The following is a 25,076-nucleotide window of genomic DNA, read 5'->3' as shown; positions in this document are numbered from 1 at the left end:
AAGGTGATTAACAACCTAGCATAGTCTATGTTTCTCGTTGGAGGGTCAAAAATTGGGAAGGGATGAGAGGTCCGGAGGAGTTTTAAAAGAGATGATACTTCTCCCTTCCAATGGCATCATGTGGAGAGATCATTACTTTCCATTTAAAATTTCTGCCATGAATAAGGGCTTATTAGTGAATATCTTAAGCTGTTAATGTAGATATTTGACTTCCAATTGTCTCTATTTTGATTAATTTTTTTTTATTAAAAACATTTGTTTAAAGTACTTTTGCCATCAATTTTTTTCAATTAAAAATTTATTATAAGGAAAATCTTATTATTTTTTAATGTTACAGAACCACTTTGTATAAATTAAAATAGTATAATTCTTAAGAGTGCTATGTAACAATATGCCAAAGCTATTTCTTGGGATGAATACAATAAGGTAATAATAACATAATGTATCTCAAAGCCAATTTGCAAGGAAATTCAGATATAATTGTTTTCACAAATGATATAGGTAATAAAATTATGTGTGGATAGTAATTACCTTTTCTAGGCAATGTCATTAATGACATAAGCTAATAAAGCATTTAGTGCCTGACGTAGTTTTATTGTGGCATTTTTTATTGTTCATCATGAATATGTTCGTAAGAAGTTTATTAAAATAAAGCTCCCGGTGTTGTTGTAAATGAATTTTAATGTGGCTATTTAGGAAAAGTAGTGTAATCAATATAACTCACATAGGTGCAGTAGGTGCTTTCAACCACTGGCAGTATGAATTCCTTCAGTTTGCAAACAAAATTATACCTTTGTTGTTTTCAGGAGTTAACAAAGCAAATTAATCCTAAAAGCAAAATTAAACCACATACTTTTGATTTAGCATCAGAAATGAATCTGAATTTAAGGACAATTTTGTGACTAAGAATAATCAAACTGGGCTCACTCCTGCACTTCCTATCAGGTGTATGTTGTCTCTATTTTTCTGAGAAAAAGTTTATTTTGTTCCTACTTATAATTATCTACTCATCAGACACAAGTCTGTTTTTAAATTACCATTTCCTAACAATCACCTCTTAGTGACTCTCCATGGTATTTGGCCAAATGGAGACGGGCCGGTGTGAGCCTGAGGTTAACCAATGACATGTTTAAGGCGGCCACGTGAATAAACGCTATTCGGGAACTGTAACAGAGATGAACCTGAAAATACTGAATCTCCGCTCAGGAGCTACTGCAGGGGTAGCGATGACTGTGACTGGTGTCTTGTGGCTTGGCGCCCGCCTGCTGCTCGCACGCCCCTGACGCCGCCTCGCCTGCCCTGTCGTTTCAGTGAACCCACAGCCTCGGTGCCCCCGCAGTCGGACGTGTACCGGATGCTCCACAACAATCAGGATGAGCCTACCGCGCCCCGCCAGTCGGGCTCCTTCCGGGTGCTCCAGGAGTTAGTTAACGATGGTGAGTGGCTGAGACGCCTGCTGACAGTTACTGGCAGAGCCTGTTGGCAGGCTAGGGGGAGGGGAGGACAGCAAACAGACTGGGAGTGGAAGTCTAAATATGGATTTTATTCGGAAATCAAATAAGTCTTAGCCCAGAGGATGCGGGTGGAGCCTGGATTGGGAGAGGCGCTCCCAGGACGTGTCACTTGGTGAAAAGGCACCCAACGCCCATTCCATCCACAGCGCTCAAGGGCTGGCTGAGCTGCCACATTTTAAACAGAGTTTTAAGTGGACGCTGCAAAATTTCTCAGCCTCCCATACTCCAGAGTGTCATCATCCAAACCTAAAAATAACAATGTGACGAGCCCGTAGTGTGTTCCCACTTCTATGCTAAGCGCTTTGCCCACATGATCATTTCACCCTCACGGTGACTGCCAGGGAGGAGCTATTGCTTTCCCTGTTTAACGAATGAGAAACGGGGGCACAGAGAGGGTGGGTTTGTTCAAAGTCACACAGCCAGTGAGAAGCAGAGCTGGGTCTGCAGCCGACTCCCCCGTCTTCAGGGCTCACACCCTTACCAATATTTTCCCACCTCCAAAAGGTAGGTACTGTCTTTTCCAAGTCTCACAAAAATGCATAATCCCCCCCTTAGGATGGCTGTTCTCAAAAATAAAGGGACAATAACAAGTATCGTGAGGATGTGGAGACATGAGGACCCTCGTGCTTGGCCGATGGTCCTGCCAGTGCGTGAAAAAATTAAACGTAGCGTCACCTCATGACCCAGCAATCCCACTCCTAAGTACACACTCAAGAGAGTTAAGGCAGGGACTCAAACAGATAGATACTGGTCCACCCAATGTCCATTGATGAAGAATAAATAAAATGTGGTATATGCATACGATGGGATATTATTCAGCCTTAAAAAGGAATGAAATTCTGGCATGCCGCAACATGGACGAACCCTTAAAACAGCCTAAGTCAGTGGTAGGTAAACTGCGGCTTGGCAAACCGTGGCTCTCGAGCCACATGCGGCCCTTTGGCCCCTTGAGTGTGGCTCTTCCACAAAATACCGGCTCTTCCACAAAATATCGACTTTTGCGCATGGGCCACAAAGTTTCAATCGCACTGTACGTGGGCGCCCGCACGTGGTATTTTGTGGAAGAGCCACACTCAAGGGGCCAAAGAGCCGCATGTGGCTCGCAAGCCGCGATTTGCCGACCACGGCCCTAAGTGAAGTAAGCTCACCACAAAAGGACAAATATTGTATGATTGTACGTGTATGTGAGTATAAGGTACCTAGAACAGACAAGTCATGGAGACAGGAAGTACAACAGAGGTTACTATGGTCTGGGAGGTAATACTGTTTAATGGGTAAAGAGTTTCTGTTTGAGATGATTAAAAAAATTCTAAAAATGGATATAGGCAACAATGTTATAACGTTGTGAATGCACTTAATGCCACTGAAGTACACCCTAACAACATTAAGGTGGGCAATTTTATATCATGTGTATTTTACCACAATGAAAAAAAATGCAAAATCTCTGAGCGTTTTGTAACAGCTTCCTACCACAACAAAAACTGCCCACTGACTGTCCTGCAAGGCCCGGTCAGCGCACGGCATGCTTGTGCTCACCCCGCTCCTTCGGACAGGAGGCTGCGGGCAACTTAGGAATTCCCTCGGGTAAAGTGCACGCCTTAAAATAGAAGCCAAGTACACACTGCAGCCAGCTGTGCCTTTGCCATAAAAGGCGACACTTTGCTTTTCAGATGACCGTCCCTCCGGCACAAGGAGTGTGAGAGCTCCGGTTACGAAAGTCCACGGCGGCGGGGGCGCCGCGCAGAGGATGCCGCTCTGCGACAAGTGCGGGAGTGGCATTGTGTGAGTTTCACTGTTAACCCAGGGTCCCTGTCAACCTCGGTGGCAGCTCCCTGTTTCTGTCCATTGGCTTGAAATCCAGCGTCCACCACACGTATCTCATTTGACCAGAATTCCTTAGATGTACCCTCACATGGGCGCATAATGTGAGTCAGCAAATCTTGACTTATCATTTCAGATGGTCCTCATGAAAAGAAAAATTGCCCAGAGTATATTTAAAAAATCATTTCCAAGAATCAAAACTTCCCTTCAAAGAGGTCTCCCCACCCTCCTTTGTTAAGGTACCAACTTTGAGGTTTTCCTTTTCTGTATAAACCCAGGAAAACACACACGGCAGCCACCGGGTTGTTCTTTACAACACATTCTCTTTCCCCCGTTTCTCAAAGTGGCACAAATATTCAAACACGATTTTGAAAAATAGAGTCCCAGCTTCCATGTCAAGGGCCTTTATGCTTGAACGACCACACTTGCTAGTTCACATCTTCACGTGAACCAGGTCATATCCATCTCTCCATGCAAATGCCCCACGGCCATTTCTCCCATCCGGGCTGTTCTGCTACAGTAGCCACACGGAGGCACCACGTGTCCGAGTGTCCAGGGGCCATCCCAGGAGGCAAGGCGGTGGGAGATAAACCTGGTCAGAGCAGAGGGTTTGGGAGGAGCCTGGTCTGTGTGGCTCAGTGGTTGAGCATCAACCTATGAACCAGGAGGTCATGGTTCGATTACCGGTCGGGGCACATGCCCAGGTTGTGAGCTCCATCCCCAGTGTGGGGTGTGCAGGAGGCAGCCGACCAATGATTCTTTCTTGTCACTGATGTTTCTCTCTCTCTCCCTCCCTTCCTCTCTGAAATCAATAAAAACGTATTTTTTAAAAAGGGGGCGGGGGAAGCAGGCAAGACAGGAAGCTCAGGAGTAGAGAGGACCTAAGCAGGGCAAGCTGGTCACGTTAGCAAAAGCAATTACTGCTCCTAAAGGGCAGCAAACTGCTTGACAGCAGAGGCAAGGCCCCCGCTACCTCCGCCCTGTGGTCCGTCTTTTCTGTGCTGCACAGAGCAGAGGCGGGCCACGCCACGAACAGCCGTGACACGTGGTGCCTCCCTGTGGCTACTGCAGCAGAACAGAACCGGGTGGGAGAAGTGGCCGTGGGGCATTTGCATGGAGAGATGGAGATGACCTGGTTCACGTGAAGATGTGAACTAGCAAGTGTGGGCGTTCAAGCATAAAGGCCCTTGACATGGAAGCTGGGACTCTATTTTTCAACCGGGTGAGAGAAGTGGCCGTGGGGACCTGCCAGGGACTTTCAGTTGTGTCCAGTGGTCGGCAAACTGGACACATGAGGCTCTTTGGCCCCTTGAGTGTGGCTCTTCCTAAGCCTTAGGAGTACCCTAATTAAGTTAATAACAATGTACCTACCTATATAGTTTAAGTTTAAAAAATTTGGCTCTCAAAAGAAATTTCAGTCATTGTACTGTTGATATTTGGATCTGTTGACTGATGAGTTTGCCGACCACTGGTGTAGGCAACCACCTCGGCCAAGGTCAGAATCCTCTGCAGAATCACACCTCCCTCTTTCAGGGAAACAGCGGTGGGGCGGGGGGTGGGGGGAGGGATGATAGAGGAATAACCAATAATTGTTATGGCAACGACTTGTTTGCAAATCTGAAAAGCAGTCATCTCAGAGGGAGACGCATGATGGGGTGTCCTGGCCGCCGTGCATCCCCCTGACACTTACATCCGAGCCGCCGCTGGGCCCTGCGTACCGCTGGGGGCGCTGGTGTCTGATGCGGCTCAGACCCTCCTGCCTCCCGGGTACCGGTCACCTGGGAGCCAGGGTTCGCCTCTGCGGTTCTGACTCCCCTCCTTCTCCTCCCCAGCGGGGCTGTGGTGAAGGCGCGGGACAAGTACCGGCACCCCGAGTGCTTCGTGTGCGCCGACTGCAACCTCAACCTCAAGCAGAAGGGCTACTTCTTCGTGGAGGGCGAGCTGTACTGCGAAACCCACGCCCGAGCCCGCACGAGGCCCCCCGAGGGCTACGACACGGTCACGCTGTATCCCAAGGCCTAAGCCCCCCGCGGGCCGAGCAGCACGCACACGCAGTTACACGGGGCGACGGTCATGACTTTGGGCAGATGTCGAGCAAACTGCCGAGCCCAAAACTAAAGCCCCGGCTTCAGATGCTTATGTTACAGGGTGCCATGCGGAGGAGGGGGAGGGAGGCCCGCGCCGGCTGCAGCGCAGACCTGCCTGCCGCTGTGTTTGCAGCTCTCTCTCTCTCTCTCTCTCTCTCTCTCTCTCTCGGGTTAGCAATAACTTCAGGACATGTACACCGAGCATTTTTTTTTTGTATGTCAAACTCCACAATTTAAATTTATATGATGACCCTCGAACACGTAAACATCAAGCTATTGGGGGGAGTCTAATTGTCTTTCCTTACCAAGCTGGCTTTGCAGTTGTAGTGAGTACCGAGTGGTAATCTGTATTCTAACACAACCCGCAGTTGTCTGTTACCTGCTTCTACCATTAAAGTGCATGTCGGGGAGCGAGTCCCTGGGTCTCTCTAGTGTCCTGTGCGGCCATCACACCACTGGATGCGCGTACATAAGAACCACGTGAAACATGGGACGTGTGCCTAGTGAGGTGGCGCTGCATGAATGCAGCGGAATCAACATTCCCGTGAGAGGGCCCCATCCTACGTGCACCTCGGCTGCTTTAAGAAAATGAGGCTTCTTCGGTGTTTATTACTCATTTACTCTTTCTTAGGAGCCTGCGATTTCTGCTGACAGGAGAGGCATTTACATTTGCTAGTGAAAGGGAATGCCGTCACTTTCGGATTAAACCAGTTTCTTTGGCTTTGAAATAGTCTCTTTCATTTCAAATGTCTCTTTCACATCGATATTCAGTCAAATTCAAGGTTCAGGCTCCATGGAGGCTGCTTCTTGGAGCTCAAAGGTTGCTCACCACCTCCTCCTCCTCCCCTAGGCAGCATCTCCAAGAGGAGACAGTTGGGGGGGGGGGGGGGGGGCGCGAGGAAGAGAGGGGCTGCTGGTCCCTTGGGCTCTGCTGCAGTCCCTGGTTTGCCTCCTGGTCTGTTTTCTCAGTATAGTTGGGTCTAGGCCAGTGGTCGGCAAACTCATTAGTCAACAGAGCCAAATATCAACAGTACAACGACTGAAATTTCTTTTGAGAGCCAAATTTTTTAAACTTAAACTATATAGATGGGTACATTGTTATTAACTTAATTAGGGTACTCCTCAGGCTTAGGAAGAGCCACACTCAAGGGGCCAAAGAGACGCATGTGGCTCGCGAGCCGCAGTTTGCCGACCACGGGTCTAGGCCATAACCCCACCTCCACCTGCCACAGTGTCCACTCGGCCCTCGCTGGAGCCGGGCGTGGACTCTGGGGAGTGCTGGCCTGACTCTGCTTGTCACCTTGCCTCTCCCACGGTGGGGCTAAGACAATGCCCCTGACCTTCACATCTTTCCTGTTTCCCATGCTCCTCACTGGGGACACGTGGGAGCTTCTGAAACTGTCCCTTCCCAGGACAAACCGAGGGGAACCGGCAGGGTGGGGCGGTGGGGACCGTCACAGGCCCCCTGTCTCGTGGCCTCATCATCTCCAGTCCACGGCAGCTGCTGCCCACAGGCCTCCTGTTGTCCTCAATGAGAAACAGGGCACACACCTGTCTTAAGGCTCCGGATTCGCCCAAATTCACGCATACTCCTGGTCCCGACCTGTCTGAGGTTTTGAACCAGTGAGGGGAGCCAGGACGCCTGTCCGGCTGCTGTGGGCACTTGCGATTGCAACTGGAACCCCAGCGCCAAAACATCCATCCCTTCGCGGAGCTACTGAAAGAAAGTACGTCGGAAACTCTGAGACCAAAGAAATGAATGGCTCCCCACGGCATTACACTTGTGGTTCAGGTGTCACGTTCAAATGTTTTGTTCTGGGAAAGATCCAAACTTAAACGTCAGGAAGCTAAAGAGCAAATGCATGGTAACTGACCTAGAAAACCTGAGAAGGTTAAAATGCAGAGCGACGGTGGAGAACCTGAGAAGCAACCCAGCCTCCCTCCAGCATCGGGGGAGACGTGGGAACGGGCAGCACCGTTATGTCTGGACTAGAGGGTAAAGGCGGGGTTCCTACAAGGAGGCGCCGGTGGCAGCTGTTGGAGAAGCACCAAGCCCCCAGGTGTCCCCACTGCACCCCACACTGTCACGCGCCCCAGGGCACTTCCCCATCTGCTGGGTAGTCTGCAGAGAGGGCGAACCGGCATCTCTGACCTGGACTCAGGAAGCCCAGTGGGGAGCACGTGTACCCCACTACAAAGGGTTCCACTAAGTACGAATGAAAGACTCGTGAGAAAAGCGCTCACCTACGCAGCCTCGGTAAACTGCACTATTTGCCCCAGTGCCTTGTGGGGCAAAAAGGGCCTCATTCCCACTGCTCAGCCGCCTGGTCGCTACAGAATGTGAAAGCTTCCCACGCGCAGCAGACCCCGCTCACCCTCGGTCCTCTTGGTCCAGCGCCTGCCTGTGACTCTGCCCCTCCAGTTCCCTTTCGAGCTCAGTGTTCCCGCTCCGGTTCTCTCTGCCCCGCACGCACCCTTCTCAGCTTGCAAACACGCTCAGATGGCCATGCCATTCTAAAAACAGCCCTTGCCCTCACATCTACTCCTTCCCACGCTGCCTGCTGTCTCTCTGTGGCCATCCCTTTAGCACCCAAAGGTGTCAGGTTAGACCACTCCCTTCCCCAGCATCCCCACCATAAGCCTTCTTCAAGTGGCAACCAGCTTCCCAAGAGCCAAGGCGAGTGGCGGTCCTCAGTGAGTCGTGGGGTTCGTTTTTCTGAATAGACACAACCAAGTTGTTTCCTGAATAGACACAGCGGAGGAAACATACAGAAGGCTGGCCTGGAGGCGTTTGCATTTGGATCAAGCCTTCGAGCTGCCGGAGGCCCACAACCCAGCCCAGACTCCCTAAGTCACCGGCACAGCGGCCCCCTTTCTCTGGCCAAAGCACGAGGCTCAGGACAAATGCCCACACTTGTTACGTACGAGGAGCGGCGTGGTTACTGTTGCATATACCATGGGTCTCAGCTATGACTAACCATAGCCGGTGATCTCAGGATTAAGAAAAGATCTTCGGAAGCTAAAGAACCCAGAAGTATTTCGGTCAGGCCCTCCATGGCTAAGAATAGACCGGCCCAGCCTGTTTGGGTGCCTGCTCTTGCGCTGGTTCCGGATTCCTGGACCCGAAGCTGTGCATCAGCAGGTGAAAGTGCCTTCTCTAGGGGAGCTACTATCTGAAGGCCTTGCCATATTGTGACGCCCAGATGTTCTCATTGGCAGTACAGGTTCCCATCCTGCCCTCCAGCACTGCACTTCACAGGCAAAGAAGCAGCAGATGTCTTCAGGGCTGCCATGTGTGAGCGAGAAGGCGTCGCCCACTGAGGCCGAGAGAACAGAACGGGTCTCAGCACACCGAGGAGGTTGTCCTGGGAGGGTGATGTCCTATCAGGAAACAGGAACTTCAGCTCTGGCGTTCACAATATTTGCCTCTATAGTTTGTAAAATGTGGATGAAATATTGTCCTGTCTCATTAAACTGTAATTTGTTATGGGGGGAGGGGGAAAACATTAAAATAAAATGATTTGGGCAAAACCAGGGCTTCAGAATCAGGAAGTCCAGCGCTGACCAATCACCGAGTATTTGAAAAATCCCTGACCTTCCCCTATGTCAGTGTCTCCACATAAATCTGGGAAATAACCTTTTTCTCACATAATTCTACAATTCTCAACACCATTGAGTCTATGCAAGAATCGTTCACCAAAAGCTGAAGTACAGTGGGGCCTTGACTTACGAGTGTCCCGACTAACGAGTTTTTTGAGATACTAGCTGTCTCTCGGCCGATTTTTTGCATTGAGTTGATAGAGTAATTTCATTGAGTTGTTAGAGTAATTTGAGTTAACGAGCTCCTTAACGAGCTCCTTCTCGTAAGTCAAGGCCCCATTGTACTGGGAGCCTCATTACATTAGGGAGGGGATTTAACATCCCAGGACAGGTGTCTTGATTCTAAACTTTGTTTCCCAATGTGAAATGGGATGGTGAACCGGGCGGTGTCCGGGAGCAGGAACAGTGACAGGTGGGCCCAGGCGAGTGTCACGCATGCTCATGTTCGGGCCAGGTTTTCTGGAGCATCACAGGCCCTTCATTTCTATCTCTGAAACCTGAGCACTCCACGGCAGTAGGGAGCCTGAGGGGCTCTGCGGGGCCCGGCTTCTCCCAGCCCACGCGGTAGGACGAGGTTTTCTCACTGGGGAAGACCGAAGGGGACTTCTTTATCCCACCCCTTGTGTCTCTTCAAATGCATGTGCTTGGCAAGCGAATGTCATTGTACTTGTCTTTAGCAACTTGGGAATGAGGAACTTTAGGCTCAAATGGTAGGATGGTAGGATGGTAGGAAGGCAGGACACATAAGGAAACACATTTTACAATGTAATGAAGTAGATAGCTGGTGTGGGACATTATTCTCTACAACAAAGGGAGGGGCAAGCGAGTGACAATGGATATGGACGCCTACCTGACAGTTTATGAAAATCAGTTCCAGGTGAACAGCAAATCTAAGCATGAAAGGCGAAAAGATACAGCTCTTCTATAAAAGCATGGACGAGCCATTTCACGCCCTTGCAAAAGCAGACTTGGGGCGTCCAACCCCAAGGAGGGAAGGAGGGCACCCACCTGTGGGGAGCGCGGCCTCAGTGTGCAGAGCTCGGGGGAGTGCACAGGGCCCTGCATGGGAACAGCTGGTATGTGGTTTCAGAGCCCAGAAGGTGTGGGTCTTCCCCACAGAGGAGGCAGCAGAGGGTGGCAGAGCCCAAGTAGGGTGAGGAGTGTGTCCAGGAGGAGAGGAGGCCCAGTGCAGGGTCCAGAGTCTAAACAGAGCAGGAGGGAAGGGGCCGTGCAGGGTCCTGGAACCTGAGTGGGATGACCAGGGCCTCCTCGTGGGGGCTCAGGTGAGAGACTAGCATTGAGAGAATGAATATTTATGAGGGCCTTGCTCACATCTATATATATAAAACCCTAATATGCAAATAGACCGAACAGCAGAACAACCGAACAACCAAACAACCGGTCGCTATGACATGCACTGACCACCAGGAGGCGTGCGCAGAACATGGCAGGCGTCAGCAGCAGGCGGCAGAACGCAGAACATGGTGGGCATCGGCCATGGCAGGATGGTGGAGCAGGTGAGCAGGGGTGCCAGACCAAGGCAGGGCACAGGTCACTGTCATTGTTGGCTAAAAATTCTTTGCTCCCACACACAGCGGTCATGCCTGGTGCTTGCACCTGCTGCTGGTGCTGGAGCCACTGCTCACACCCACTGCTGGTGCCGTAAGCAGGTGTGAGCGGGGCTGGTGCAGTCAGTGCAGGGAGTGGTGGCAGCGGGACCGGGGCTGCCGGCAGACAGGGGACTGGGGGCTGCAGCAGAGGGGCCAGGCGGGGGCACAGAGAATGGGCCAAGACCTGCCCTTGTGCCCACCACAACCTCGTGGCCCACAGTTCCTTTCAAGGTGCACGAATTCATGCACTGAGCCAACAATGAGAAAGTTGATTCTCCTTATCCTAATAAATGTATAAAAGATAAGGAGAGTCAACTTTCTCATTGTTGGTAAATTACAAACATGGAAATGGAGGAAACGAGAAAGACCACTGTGATGTTAAACCAGGGGTATTGTGAACACATGGGATTCAATATAGATAGATAGATGATAGAGAGATAGATAGATCGATAGATAATACAGGTGTGTGTGTGGGTGTGTGTGTGGGTGTAAATGTAAATACACATGCACGCAGACGCAGACATTCCCTGGCTCTGTCCACTGCAACAGCCTGCGAGCAGCTACACCTGCTTAGCCACGTGCAGGCTTGGCGCTCACATCCTGGCTGTGAAAACCCATTCTCCCCTCAAAGAGGCAAAGGCTCCTTGAGAAATGGCCGGCTCACAGGCTGGGCGACAGAGGACAGGAGGAGCCTGGGAGATCTGGTCCGTGAAGAACACGAAGAGGTGCTCCAGGACCGAGGGAGACGGGGCGGAAGTACACAGAAGCCAGCTAGAGAAACTCCCAGGGGCCCAGTCAGGGACAGGTAAGCAGCCGTGTACACCAGGTTCACCACAGACGAGAATCCGCTTTCACCCACTGAATAAAGTAGGAACTGCCGAGTCCGTGAGACCCTGGGTGGAGAGACGTGTCATGACAACTGCATCCACAAGATTCTGGACGGGACCCTTTGCTTTTATAAAGGGCATTATTGGGAGAACGGGTGAAACTTGCGTGGGGTCTGATGACAGATGGTAAGTATGCATTGATGTTAATTTCCAAATTGCAATGCTCTATTGGGCCCACTGAAGCGTGTCCATGTAATCTGGAGTATTGAGCCATTGTGTAGTGGGGGGTATTTTTGGTCTACATTTTCCCTTCAAAATCTGTAATGGATGTTATTGCAAAATTAATATCTACTCATTTAAAACGTTTACTTACAGAGCGCCATTTTCTGAGCAGGACAAAAATGGACTGTGGGCCAACCAGCCCTTAGCTGACCCCTCCCGCCTCCAAGGCCACAGGCACCTCAGCGATGGTTTGCCCAGGGCGTTAGCATGCGGCCACAGCTTTAATGTGTGTATTTTAATGCATCGCTATGTTAAGTTCATTATTGGAAATAGGTGTCTTCTCTTAACCACAGCAAACCAAAGCCCTTTACAATATTGGTCTTGGGCCGTTCACCCCCACAGCTGAAACTGCTCTGATGAAAGCGTTGAAATAAGAGGAACAAGACAGCATAAAGCAAACAATGAAAATGAGATTTTAAAAAAGGCAAAAGCCCCTAAGTGTTTGCCTGTCTCCACACATTCCTTTTTCTCAGCCCAGCTTTGGGCCAGCAAGTGTTCTGGGCCAACAGGAAGACGGGGAGGAGAAAGCCGCCCTAGGGAGCCGGTCCCGGGTTTGGGGGGGGGGGGGGCGGGGGGGGGGAGGGCACAGCAAAGGGTGGACCTTCTCACCTGCAGCTGTCCCAGGAGCGGCTGGAGGTGGGAAGGGGGGTGTCCCGGGCCCAGGACCCCGGACCCCGGACCCCAGCGCGCGCCTTCCTCCTCCCCCTACCCCCACCCATGCTTGCGCCCACGTGCGCAGGTGGCGTCCAAGCCATCCGGTTACCAGGCAACAGGCTGCCCCAGCGGGAAGCTACTGAGCGGAATGCAGGGGAGAAGGCAGTTGGGAAGAAAAGAGAGCTTGAGCAGCAGAAATGCGCCCGGGTAAGAGCCTGGACCGGGTCAGTCCCTTGAGGTGAACCTGTGGTCAGTGGGTGGGGGGCGGAGGGGACCGCCTCCCCGGGCGCGGCCCCTTCACCCCCTAGTCTATACTCTAGTCTAGAGACCATCCCATCTAGACCATCGGTCTTCCTGACTAGCCGCACACCCACACAGCCGGCTCACCCCAGAACAGTGCCGCCTCCATCCCTGCGCCCAGCTACAGCTTCCAGCGCCCAAGCCGCCTGGTCCAGCCGCCGCTGCGTGGCCCCAGCGCGCCCTCTAGTGGCCGCTTAGGGCATCGGCGTCCCGAATCCCCGCGCCCCGCCTCCCTGCTCCCACCAATACCAAAAGCCGTGTCTGGTTCTGTTGCAGAAAAGCATCATCAGGAAAGGGATGAAGTTGACTGCGTCCTCCTTTCAGCGTCCAAGATCCTAAATTCCTCTGAGGGGGCAAAGGAAAGCGGTGGCAGTGAAACAGGTAAACTCCCCGGGACCAAAGCTCCCAGGGCGAGGGCGTGAGAAACGCGTCTGCCTTTTACTACAGGTATCCGGTCAATTGCTTAAATCCACCGGCGCAATTGGGGTGCTCCCCACACATGCGTACTCCCAGCAGCTAGTACATGGGACAGATTAAGAACAGCGAAAAGGGCGCATCACTCTGTGCCAGATGTTCAGAGCATTTAAATGCATCAACTCATTTGATCTCACAACCCTATGGAGTAGAGTAGGTACTACCATTATCCCCTTATTATCCCCCCCACACACACACCCGGGGACGGGCTCCCTAGGGTGGCTTTCTCCTCCCCTTCTTCCTGTTGGCCCAGAACTTGCTGGCCCAAAGCTGGGCTGAGAAAAGGGAATGTGTGGAGACAAGCGAATACTTAGGGGCTTTTGCCTTTTTTCTGATCTCAGTTTCATTGTTTGCTTTACCCTGTGTTGTTCCTTTATTTCAACTCTTTCATCAGAGCAGTTTCAGCTATGGGGGTGTGAATGGCCCAAGACCAATATTGGTTTGCTGTGGTTAAGAGAAGACACCTATTGCCAATAATGAACTTAACATAGCGATGCATTAAAATACACACATAAATTATCCCCTTATTAGGCTCAGAGAGGTCCACACACTCCCAAGGTCACACAGGTAGCAAGTGACAGAGCCCAGCGTTCAGTGGGGTTGGTCCAGATCCAGGCCTTAAACACCACACTGCACTATACTGGTTCTCTCAACACCAGACAGGAACTGTTCGAGGGTTGTTGTTGTTTTTGAGACACCAGAAAGATATCCTTTTTCCAAAAGCAATACTTCTTATAGTAAATATTTATGGACGACAGGGCATTCTGTGGGGAGGGTGTTTGAAATAACCACAGAGCTCCATCCACAAGCTCCACATGAGCGTGCAGAGGGCATGTGCGAATACCCAGCCAGCAGGGGAATCGGAACATGGGAGCCTCTTGCCGAGGCTGCAGGCCTCTCAGAGGGCCTGGGGGTCAGCGTGACTGCCAGGGAGGAAGCAGAGCACCGTGGAAGGCGCTATCGAGCTGATGGGCCAGGCTCAGACCCCCTGGGGCACATAACCTACATGTGGAATGTGGGTAATCCAGGCACAGAGGTGCTGAGAGAAGGGGTGACCCCGAGAGCCGAGACAAGCACAGGATTCCTGCACCCAAGACTTCCTGTGTGCACTGAGTGTGACCTAATCTTCCGCAGGCTTCAGAGTAAATCCCCCAGACCTTCACTTAACCACCTCAAAGCCATTCCACTGTAATTACCTTGTTTCTCACTTCTGACACGTCCAGGGGACACAGCTAGAGAATTGACGTCTAACGTAGGATAAACCCTAGTTCGTGCATTCCCGGGAGTGTGCGCTTCTTCAGGGCTGGGCCCTGAGCTTCTCCGTGGTCTGCACCCCTCCCAGTACTGTGCCTGCCGCAGGGATCTAAATGTCCATGTAGATTGTGTTCTCTCTCCTTTCTGTGCTTCTGCGATAATTTCTCTTCCAATTCCAGAATTCTCTATGGTTTTTTAAGTATTTATTTCCTTTGGAAATACACAAAGGCCATAAGAAACACATAAGAAGAACCAAAAATTACTTGAATAGCTTTAAGAAAAAAAAAAAAAAAAAACAGAAAAGTCCACCCCTCTGCCTGCTCTGTGCCATCACTGAGTCCCCTGAATATCACTGGGAAAACATTCACTCTGAGTCATACCACGGAGCTCAGTGCTATTGGGGAAACTTACTTAATTTCCCAGAAAATGCTTCTCCAAACCCTCTCCAAGAGAACTATTTCACTCTTCGTGTGTCCACGCCTTTCACCACTACCTCTCAACTGGTAACAGGATCTCATACTACAGGAACAAAACAGAAGCAGTCAGACCCACACTCCTTCACCCTCAGCCTTCCAATCTGCAAGCCTACCTAGCTGGGTACCCACACCCTCTACCTCCCCCCCCTCCCCCCCCCCCCCCGCCCCCGTTTCAATTCTCTCTCAGCTTCCACCATCAGCCTCCCTCGTTCTCCGAATCTCCTCCTCCCTGTCTCCTATGGGACGCCAGCAGCAAGGAGGCACACTAGATGCTCCCAGGCTTGAAAAATCCTTCTTGATATTCACATCTCTCCCAACAGATCTTCACATCTATTCCATTAGGCACCTATTCACTTCGATAGTGAAATGAGAAAGAAGTGCCTATACTCAGTGCTGGACAGATCTTCACAGCCCGTTCCCTTCTCAAGACACTTTAGTTGGGCTCTGTCCCTCTCACTGCACAGAAACTGCCCTTGGCCCACCAGCGTGGCTCAGTGTTTGAGCATCGAGCTATGAACCAGGAGGTCATGGTTTGATTCCCGGTCAGGGCACATGCCTGGGTTGCAGGCTCGATCCCCAGTAGGGGGCGTGCAGGAGACAGTTGATCAATGATTTTCTCTCATCATTGATGTTTCTATCTCTCCCTCTCCCTTCCTCTCTCTGAAATCAATAAAATCGTATTTTTTTTAAAGAGTATTTCCTGTGGAAACAGGATGCACCTCCCGCTGGATTTCTAACAAGAGTCTCAGGTAACAACACAACAGTAGAAATCACGTCCTCCAACGAAGGCTCCATGCGGCTCCAAATGCTCTCCCCTCCCCCAGGCACGCCCCTAAGGATGAGGCCACAGAAAAGTGCAGAGGAAAACAGTGGCTCCGAAACCGAAACCACATCGCAGAGGGCTAGAGCCCCGGGTCTCACGGAAGGGCGATGAGAGATGAGAGAAATTCAGAGCAGAGTTGCTCAGGTTGCCCGTGAGCCATATGCAGAGTAGCAGCGTGGGAACTACAGACATACTGTGGTCAGAAAAGAAGAGATGGAGGGAGGGACTCGCCTTATAAGTGATACAAAATCTAGGCCAGTATCTAAACTCCATGTTCTTTCTTTACAATCTTTTATTTACTACGTCCCTTAACTAAGTCTTTAGATTTCTTTTTCTTCCTTGGTTTTAGCAAAAGAAGTCCTGTATTCAGCCTTGAACTTGCAAGGCCTCCTAATGAGACCAAGGACATGTGTGCAGAAAAGGGAGGCAGCTGCTGCAGGTGCCACAAGGAGATGGACTTGGGGACAGTAAATCCATTAAGAACAAAGTTGGGCTGAAAATATTTGCAATAATAATATGCTATTTCTGTGTTAAACAGCTTTGTGGAAATTATGGTTACAGAGCAAAATTAAACATCGTAAAACTTCACAGTGTGAAGACAATATAACTAGCAAATATCATAAAAAGTGGGGAGCAGCTGTGGGAGGAAGTATGATGCTCATTTTCTCATAGCTGTGCTCCCTTTCTTGGCAGGGAGTAAATCAACACGGAATACAATAGAAATGCTTGTTATTAAAAAAACACATTAAAATCCCAAACTCATAATCCTTTTCCTGATATACTTTCATTAGCTTAGAGTGATCTCAGAGGAAATGATCTCTCATGTAGTGAAAAGAGATCTGAATGCTAGCAATAATGCGTAGTTTTTATTCTATTAAATATAAATTTGATGCCATTTATTTTCAAGTAGCATGTGTAATATGATCCCACTGTTCTAAAATCATTCTGTTTTTTCCACATACATGCCTGGGGCGGGCGGGAGTACTCAAAGTTAACAACAGTTCTCTCTGGGTGGTGGAATTCTAGGAGATACGTTCTTTTTGATTTGCATTTGATCTATCCCAGTACATTAGCAGAGGTGGTTTTAGGGTCTGAAAAACTTTAGGAAGCTTTGCTGCACTGGTCCAGGCCTCCATTGAGTTCCTTTTCACCTGAGATCAACGTTTCAGACGCCCATTTCTTCCCCAGTCAGATGCAAAGCTGAGCCACACCCCAGGGGACCTGCTGTGCCTGCCTGCCCACCATGAAGGTGGGATTCTGCAACTGGCTAAATGGCTCCAGGCTCTGAACCCGAGCTGCCCTCCCGGTGATGAGGGCCGGTGGGCAGGGAGGGGTCATACTTTGCCACCGGCTTATGGAAGATCTGGCAATCTGCTGACCTCTCTCACAACCTTCGCTTAGGGCCCTAGCCGGTTTGGCTCAGTGGATAGAATGTCAGCCTGAGGACTGAAGGGTCCCAGGTTCAATCCTGGTCTAGGGCACGTACCTGGGTTGCAGGATCCCTGCCCTGGTCAGGGGTGTGCAGGAAGCAACCAATCGATGTGTCTCTCTCACATCAGTGTCCCTGTCTCTCCCTCTCCCTCTCCCACTCTCTCTAAAAATCAATGGGAAAAAATATCTGCAGGTGAGGATTAAAAATGAATAAATAAAAATAACAAAAGTAGATATTTAAAAAAAAACACACACACACAACACAACCTTCGCATAGGGCAGAACTTGTCAGCCTAGGGGCACATTTTCTCCTAACTTTCATTTCATTCAGACACTGCATTGTTTTTAAATTCTTTAATAAAAATTTGCAAAGCAAGGAAGTAGCCAACCACTGGAACAAAGAGGGGTGTGTGTCAGGAAATGCATGTAGTCTCTCCCCTGATGCAGATCTGTAACCTACTTTCTGGGAAGGAACACGTGGATCTTTATACGACTGTAAGAGCGTGGCGATACTTAGGCTCCCTTAATCCAACTTGTTTTCCATGGTAAGGAGAAAGGATATTACATGGCTGTTTCATAGACACTAAGACCCATACAGTAGTTTGCCAAGGGTCTCTCATAACATGAGGATTATTAGTATTTTTACCAAATATGTGTGTGTGTATATATATATATATATATATATATATATATATATATATATATTTTACTAGTATATCCCAGAAACAAACAAAAATGTTTGAGTTTTTGAAAGTTTCAAGCTTGGTGTTACAAGTACAGTAAAACCACTTTTACAACCTCAACTAGGCACTTTAAGTGAAAACAATTATTTCTTAAACTGATTATGTGACGAGCCTTGGGTTCTTCCTAATGTGCACCTCAAATTCTCATTATCTCTTCGTCTCACCATCCAGAACAGGAGACTGCTTTCCATTACAGTTGTTTAAAAACAAAACTTCGAAAAGAAATCACACGGCTGTTCAATTTTTCTTTTTAGAATATGGCTGCACAGCAGAATCAGAAAATCAAGTTCAACCACAATCAGCATTGAAAGTGAGTGTGTTTTATTTTCTCCAAACATGTTGGTGAAGGCTGATTGTTTTCTGAATAAATAATTTCTAAGTGCGTATGGGTTTTCCACAAGACTCTTCACGAAAATGCATTGGAGAGTTAGCAAGAATGGCGAAGACTGTGAGTCACCTGACCATCCTGGGGTCCCTCCTGCTAAATGGCATCTTTGGGGATATTAATGCAAAATCAACAATTCAAGCACATGTTCACCTCCCCAAAAACACTCAATCCCACGCCTTGTTCATTTTGTTGCAGGCCCTTCAGCATCAACTGGAATCATTTCAGGCTCTCCGAATACAGACTTTGCAGAATGTCAGCATGGTACGTTTCGCTTCATCTGCACACAGGAAATATCCAAACAGAATCAATCACCCACATTTCTAACTGATGACCACTGGCCAATTGGTCAGCCGATACAGAATCCTATATAATAAAGAGCTACTATGCTAATTAGACCATACAGTGGAACGACCTTCCAGAACAACCAGTGGGCAGGGGGCGAGGCCGTGGGGCCATGAGGGCTGTGAGGGTCGAGGCAGCTGAGGCCACTAGGGCCAAGCCCCTTGCACGAATTTCATGCATCAGGCCTCCTGTGTAATATAATAGAGGCCACAACATTTCTAGGCTCAAAATTTGGGGAAAACTATATTCTGTTACATATACTTGGATATGAGACAAAAATAAATAGCGCTCACTGGTTGTTTTTTAGACTGACTGTATATAGTCTACAGACAGGGACTCTCATTATAAATGATTCAAAATCTGCCCTAGCCTGTTTGGCTCAGTGGATTGAGCGTCAGCCTGCGGCCTGAAGGGTCCCAGGTTTGATTCCCGTCAAGGGCACATGCTGGTGTTGCCAGCTCCATCCCCAGTGGGGGGCGTGCAGAAGGCAGCCAATAAATGATTCTCTGTCATCATTGATGTTTCTGTCTCTCTCTCCCACTCCCTTCCTCTCTGAAGTCAATAAAAATATATTTTAAAAAAATAATAAGTGACACAAAATTTAACCCAAACTGACTAAGGGGGAAAGTGCACTGGCTGGGGTAACTGAAAACCCTAGGGATTTTCACTCGGGGAAGGCTGAAGTCACGTGATCAGGACTCAGGTCATCAGATAAGTATCTGCTTTCCACAGTCATGGATCCTCAGACTCCAGGCAGTGACGGAGGGGCTGCTAGGAGTCCACACCTTTCTCCCTCCAGATCCCAGCCAGAGAGGGGACATTGCTTTTCCCTCTTCCCGGTTATACTTAGGTTCTCGGCCTGATTCTGATTGGCCCAGGTCCGGTCACATACGGTGCTAGAACCAGTCACGTGCCAGGGGAGGCAATGCTCCCACTGGTTAGGGCTGAGTCACCTACCACGCCTGGAGCTGGAGGTGGGATCCGCATCACCAACGCTGCATGGACTTTATCCAGAAGGAATGCAGGGTAGTGTAAAGAGGAGATTTGGGTATGAGTATTGGGGGTGCAGAACACAACACTTATTCGCTGAAGACTCGATACAAACTTCACCCCAATATTCTTGTACTAAACGCAATTGCAGGGGAACGGAAAGAGAAGATGAAACTCCTGAGAGCGACAGACTAGGTCCCGTTCTGATGTCAGAGATCAAAGGAGTAGACCTCTGATACAGAGGTCTCTGATGCATTCAACAATGTAAAAATCAAACATCTAAAACTATTTGAATATACTGTGTAAGACTTTATTGTTTTCCTAAGTTTAGTCTTTCTAATTTTATAATCACATAATAAGGGGATCATTTTATTAAAGATATCTTTAATTATATAGATTACAATAAGTTAAGTTTTAATTTTATGTGATGGGAAAGAATTTTTACATGCGGGAAATTAAAAGTTATCTTTTAATTATACTATTACTCCTGGACGTTCATAAGTTTATAAAACTGAAATCAAATTCTAACATTCTCAATTTATCTTTTTAAAGGTACAATCTGAAATTAGTGACATACTGAACAAAAGTATTATTGAAGTAGAAAACCCACAGTTTAGCTCAGAAAAAAATCTAGTATTCAACACACACAATGAAAAGGTATGTTATTCTCTGCAAAATCATTCTATATTTGGGTATTTCAAAAATGTTACCACAACCAGTTTATCTTCAACTTTACGTTTTCCCCTTCTTCACAGGGCGACTGGATTGTCAGAGAGGAAAAGAAGGAAATTCCTGTCCTGAAAACCCTAAAAGGCGTGAGTTTACCCCCATACTTCTGCAACATCCCATTTCCCTTAGGAGGGTGTATGAAGGGCATTTAACTTAGTCCAGATACCCAAAGATTCCCAAGTAAATGAAATACAGGGCAGTTGTTATAGTCTATCTGTCCACTTTTGAGTTTTTCTACTTTAGGATTCACCTAGACCCAGGGTGAATGCACTAGAATAGGTCCATACCAGTGTCACTGTGTCCGTACTGATTCGCACTCACATTTTCAGGATCTTCACAGCCCCTAGAATCATCTGAAACTAGGAATGCAAGCTGAGGGAGACAAATAGCCAAGAAGTGGAAATACTCATTTTTCTTTAAACTTCCATTTGACCTATTGCTTCTCTCTTTCCCATCCATCTGTGATGGTCTCTTGAGAGAGGTTAAATGTCTATTTCTGAAATTGAGGGGTTGGCCCATGTATCTCACCCCTGGAGGAAATAAGTATACTTTCTAAGCAAATTGCAAAGACCAGAGTTACAGATCTCAACTGTTGGTAGATTTTCTGGAAAATGAATCATATTTGTTGGGCTTCTTTGCTGTCAATGTGATTGAAATGCTTGTTTGCTTGCAAAAACAAATCCTCCACAAAATGTTATCTTAATATGTTGGTCACGTGGCAAATGGCAGTACATTTACAGTGTGCTTCTTACTGTTACTAGCCTACAGAGAATCAAGAAGAAATCCTCTCTGTGGAGAAAATTCATCATTTTGAGGACTTGAGGATTCTTCCTTCAATGGAAGAAAAATTCAGTAGCGATAATGCCAACTGTCTCTCTCCAAGTGTAAATATGCCGCCCCAGATACATTTCAAGGACATATTAACTCTAAGAACTTCAATGGATAATCCAGCCTCAAACATGATTATGAACACTTCAGAAAATTCTGACATGTTGAAGAATTATAACATTTATAGTTTTCTAGCTAATGCACCTCAAAATGTTATGCCTCGAGCTGATAGAGTAATTCTGGATAATTCCAAAATTACTGTGCCTTTCCCCAAGCACGGATTTCATGAAAATTTAGATGATATTTGCCATTCTATCAAGCAAATGAAGAAAGAGCTGCAAAAGTCACACGACAGGGAACTGGCACTTACAAATGAACTTCAAACTTTAAAGATGGATACAAATGTTCAAAGTAATACTCAATATGACCTGTCCCCCATTCACAAGGAAAAAATTAACTTTATTAAGGATGAAAATATGGAAAGTAACTTAAATGAAGATATAAAATCAAAGCGAATTTTAGAATTAGAGGCATTAATAGGCAAATTACTCCCACTCAGGGAATCAGTGTCAAAATTCCATCTGAATTTTTGTAGGAAATGTAAAAAATTGTCTAGGAGTGAAACACATAGGGGAAAGAAGAATGAGAAAAACAATAAAGAAATTCCTATCACTGACAAGAATACTGCAGATTTAAAATTCCATTCCAGACTTCCATTTACACCGTCATTCTTTGACTCAAAACAATATGAAATGAAAGACAAAGAAAGGCAACCACTTGTAGTAAAACGAGGACCAATAATATTTGAAAATGAGAAAACATCCAAAGTCAATTCCATGACTGAGCAGTGTGTTGCAAAAATTCAGTACTTACAGAATTACCTAAAAGAATCTATACAGGTACAGAAAAAAGTAGCAGAGCTGGAGAATGAAAATCTAGCCCTTAAGACCAAAATAAAACCTCTGGTCTTTACCACACAATCTCTGATACAGAAAATTGAAATATATGAAAAGCAACTTAAGGATTTGGTTGAAGAAAAGAACACTATTCAGTCCCAATTAATTAAAACAGAAGAAGAGGGCAAAAACTGTATTGAAGAATTGAAAAAAGTAATTAGTAAATGTAATGTTCTCCAAGGACAAAATAAAACTCTAGAGGAAAAAAATAGTCAACTTTCTTTGGAGAAACAACAAATGACAGAAACATTAGATAAACTAAAAAATAAAGAACACAAAACTCAAAACGATATGGCCATTGTCAATAATGAATATAATCGAATGAGCATAGAAGTGGAATCAATGAAAACAAATATTCTATTGATACAAGATGAAAGGGAAATGTTAGAGAAGAAAACCTACCAGCTTCTAAAGGAAAAAAGCTCACTGGAAAATGAACTAAAAGAAAGCCAGCTAGAGGTAGTGCAGCTGAAAGAGAGAGAAAGATTGGCAAAAACTGAACATGAGGCCCTGCTTCAGATAATAGAAACAGTCAATAATGAAAAACTTAGTCTTGAAACAACATTACAAGAATCTACTGCTGCCAGGCAAATGATGGAAAGAGAAATTGAGAACATGCAAACATACCAGTCTACTACCGAAGAGAATTTCCTGAATGAAATAAAAAATGCAAAATCAGAAGCAAGTATTTATAAGAATAGTTTATCCGAAATGGGCAATGAATGTGAAATGTTATCAAAAATGGTCATGGAAATTAAAACAGATAATCAGATTCTAAAGGAAGAACTGAAAAAACATAGTCAAGAAAATATACAATTTGAAAGCAGCATCAGTAGACTTGCAGAAGACAAACTACTCTTAGAGAACTATGTGAGAAGTATAGAGAATGAGAGGGACACCTTGGAGTTTGAGATGCGGAATCTTCAAAGAGAATACTTAAATCTAATGCAAAAAATCTGTGGTCAGCATGGTGACCTGTCAAAAATGGGTTACATATCAAGAAGAGAGAAATTCCATTTTGACAACCATGATACTTACGAAGACACCTCTGGTCCCAGGAGTAGGCCTTTAGCTCCTGAATTGAAAGGTATGTATATTGTGGTGGATTAATAGAAAGTAAGATTCCTTTAGCCTACTGGACATGAGTCAGAGGACAGTAATAAGAAGGAAACTTTTTCACCTGGCCCATGTGGCTCAGTGGTTGAGTGTCAAACTATAAAGCAGGTTCAATATATGGTTCAATTCCCCATCAGGGCACATGCCTGGGTTGAGGGCTTGATCCCCAGTAGGGGATATGCAGGAGGCAGCCAGTCAATGATTCTCTCTCATCATTGATGTTTCTATCTCTCTCTCCCTCTCCCTTCCTCTCTGAAATCAATAAAAATATATTTTTTAAAAAAGAAGGGAGCTTTTAAGATGAATACAACTTAGTTTTGTAAGATTTGTATCCAATTTATTATATAGTGGAATTATTTAGAGGTTTTGCTCTTTTTTATAAAACTCATGTTATTTTATTCATATTACTTCTATACATTGTATAAGCACAAAGCAACTTTGGGAGGGAGCAGGGGTTTTTTAAATTATTGTTTTTTCTGAAGTATATTCAGCACTCCCACCTTAAAACAAATTCTTCTTTCTTCCCAGGAATTCCAAGTAAACTGAATCAATTGCTTCCATCCAAGAGATGTAAATAAATTTCTAAAATCAATGTTTCAAGATCCTTTGTGCCAGAGCTTTTTGTCTACAAAATCATTTTAATTTGCTTTTACATATGATTACATTTACTCTGTAATTTATTAAACTAGTTTTTTAATTAGAAATTGAAATTTTATATATATATATTATATATTATAAATTATGTATTATGTATTATACATTGTATAGTATATATTACATATTACATTGTTCCGGGGCGTGGGGCTCCCTTTTCCGAGTCCCACACAGGAAAGAGAGCTTAAACCGGTTCCTTCAAATGGAGGCGCTTCGGGGATTGAGAAAATGAAAGACAGACATAAAATAGATCAAAAGCTGGGCCTGGGTGGGCTTCTGTCCTCTTCTGGCAGAGAGGCAGAGAGACCAAGTCCCAAAGCAATGTGTTTATTTTATACTTGAATTACAGGAAGTTACATCACATCTGGGTGGGCCTTCGACATCATGAGATCCATCCCCTTAACACTGGGCGGGGGAGTCAAACTGGGTGGCACCCAATCTTTTGACTGGTCACGCCCCCAAGGGAGTGGCTCTGCCGGCTCCCTGGGTCCAGCTGATGTAAATTAAGCCGAGTGTATTCTAATGGCCCTTAAATTACATATATATTCCAGAACTGTGAACAGTATGAGATGTCACCCAACTTGTAGGCTATCATGTTAGCCTCACAGTTTCATGAGTTCTAGTGGAAGACATGAGACACCTGGGTCAGAGGTAAAGGACAGTTTGTTATAGCAACAGCAGTAGCCAGAATATTAGCTTTTTTTTTTTTGCATTGGTTCTCCAATTCCTATAAACAGCATGAAAAGGACCACAGTCAGTTCTATTGCAGGAGAGAACTCTGAGGTTAGGGAACCCAAATATATATATATAGCTAATATGCAAAGTGTCCCCTTGGGAGTTCAACCGGGAGACCGGGAGTTCGATCGCTCGCTATGACGTGCACTGACCACCAGAGGGTGGTGCAGAACGAAGGCAGGCCCTGACCAGGCCTAGGGACCCTACCCATGCATGAATTTTGTGCACCAGGCCTCTAGTATTGTACAAGTGTAGTAAGCTCTAAACTTTACCTTTATTATACAGTCAGTTAGCATATCTGCCCCTGCTCCAGGGAGTCACTAACTCTAGCTTCCAAGGCTGAAAGCAAACCTGCCCTTTGCTCCAGAGCAAGACACTGTATCTTCTTCCAAGACTACTTGCTATAGAAACTTGTTGAATTTTACCAAATGCTTTTTCTGCA

At 46.8% G+C, this 25,076-nt stretch overlaps 2 protein-coding genes across 4 annotated transcripts in view; both read left to right on the top strand.

The window, feature by feature from the left end:
* The window catches only part of PDLIM3 (PDZ and LIM domain 3), a 30,511-nt gene extending 24,675 nt beyond the window's left edge, over positions 1 to 5,836 (top strand). For all 3 annotated transcript variants that reach the window (XM_070408203.1, XM_070408201.1, XM_070408202.1), the window contains 3 exons: positions 1,312 to 1,436; positions 3,185 to 3,296; positions 5,168 to 5,836. In XM_070408203.1, coding sequence (XP_070264304.1) covers positions 1,312 to 1,436; positions 3,185 to 3,296; positions 5,168 to 5,357 — 427 coding nt within the window. In that variant the 3' untranslated portion in view covers positions 5,358 to 5,836. The remainder of the gene's footprint in view (positions 1 to 1,311; positions 1,437 to 3,184; positions 3,297 to 5,167) is intronic.
* Positions 5,837 to 11,283: 5,447 nt separating this feature from the next.
* CCDC110 (coiled-coil domain containing 110) lies at positions 11,284 to 24,128 on the top strand. The gene is made up of 9 exons (XM_070408058.1): positions 11,284 to 11,437; positions 12,481 to 12,602; positions 12,758 to 13,076; positions 18,151 to 18,206; positions 18,480 to 18,545; positions 20,169 to 20,273; positions 20,372 to 20,431; positions 21,107 to 23,216; positions 23,774 to 24,128. The coding sequence occupies exons 1-9, from the start codon at positions 11,284 to 11,286 to the stop codon at positions 23,821 to 23,823; spliced, it is 3,042 nt and encodes a 1,013-aa protein (XP_070264159.1). The 3' UTR covers positions 23,824 to 24,128.
* The last annotated feature ends 948 nt before the right edge of the window (positions 24,129 to 25,076 follow it).

The sequence above is a fragment of the Myotis yumanensis genome, unplaced genomic scaffold, assembly GCF_028538775.1.
Source record: "Myotis yumanensis isolate MYYU_CA2020_CCGP unplaced genomic scaffold, mMyoYum1.0.hap1 SCAF_3, whole genome shotgun sequence".
NCBI classification, from domain to species: Eukaryota; Metazoa; Chordata; class Mammalia; order Chiroptera; family Vespertilionidae; genus Myotis; species Myotis yumanensis.
Note: the sequence above shows the minus strand (reverse complement) of the source record. Positions and strands in the feature narration are given on the sequence as shown.

Coding starts and splice junctions, on each gene's coding strand:
- CCDC110 (XM_070408058.1), top strand. CDS start 11,284: ATGGCCGGCTCACAGGCTGGGCGACAGAGGACAGGAGGAGCCTGGGAG. Junction 11,438..12,480: donor AGGGGCCCAGTCAGGGACAG/GTAAGCAGCCGT, acceptor CCACGTGCGCAG/GTGGCGTCCAAGCCATCCGG. Junction 18,546..20,168: donor CTTTGCAGAATGTCAGCATG/GTACGTTTCGCT, acceptor ATCTTTTTAAAG/GTACAATCTGAAATTAGTGA.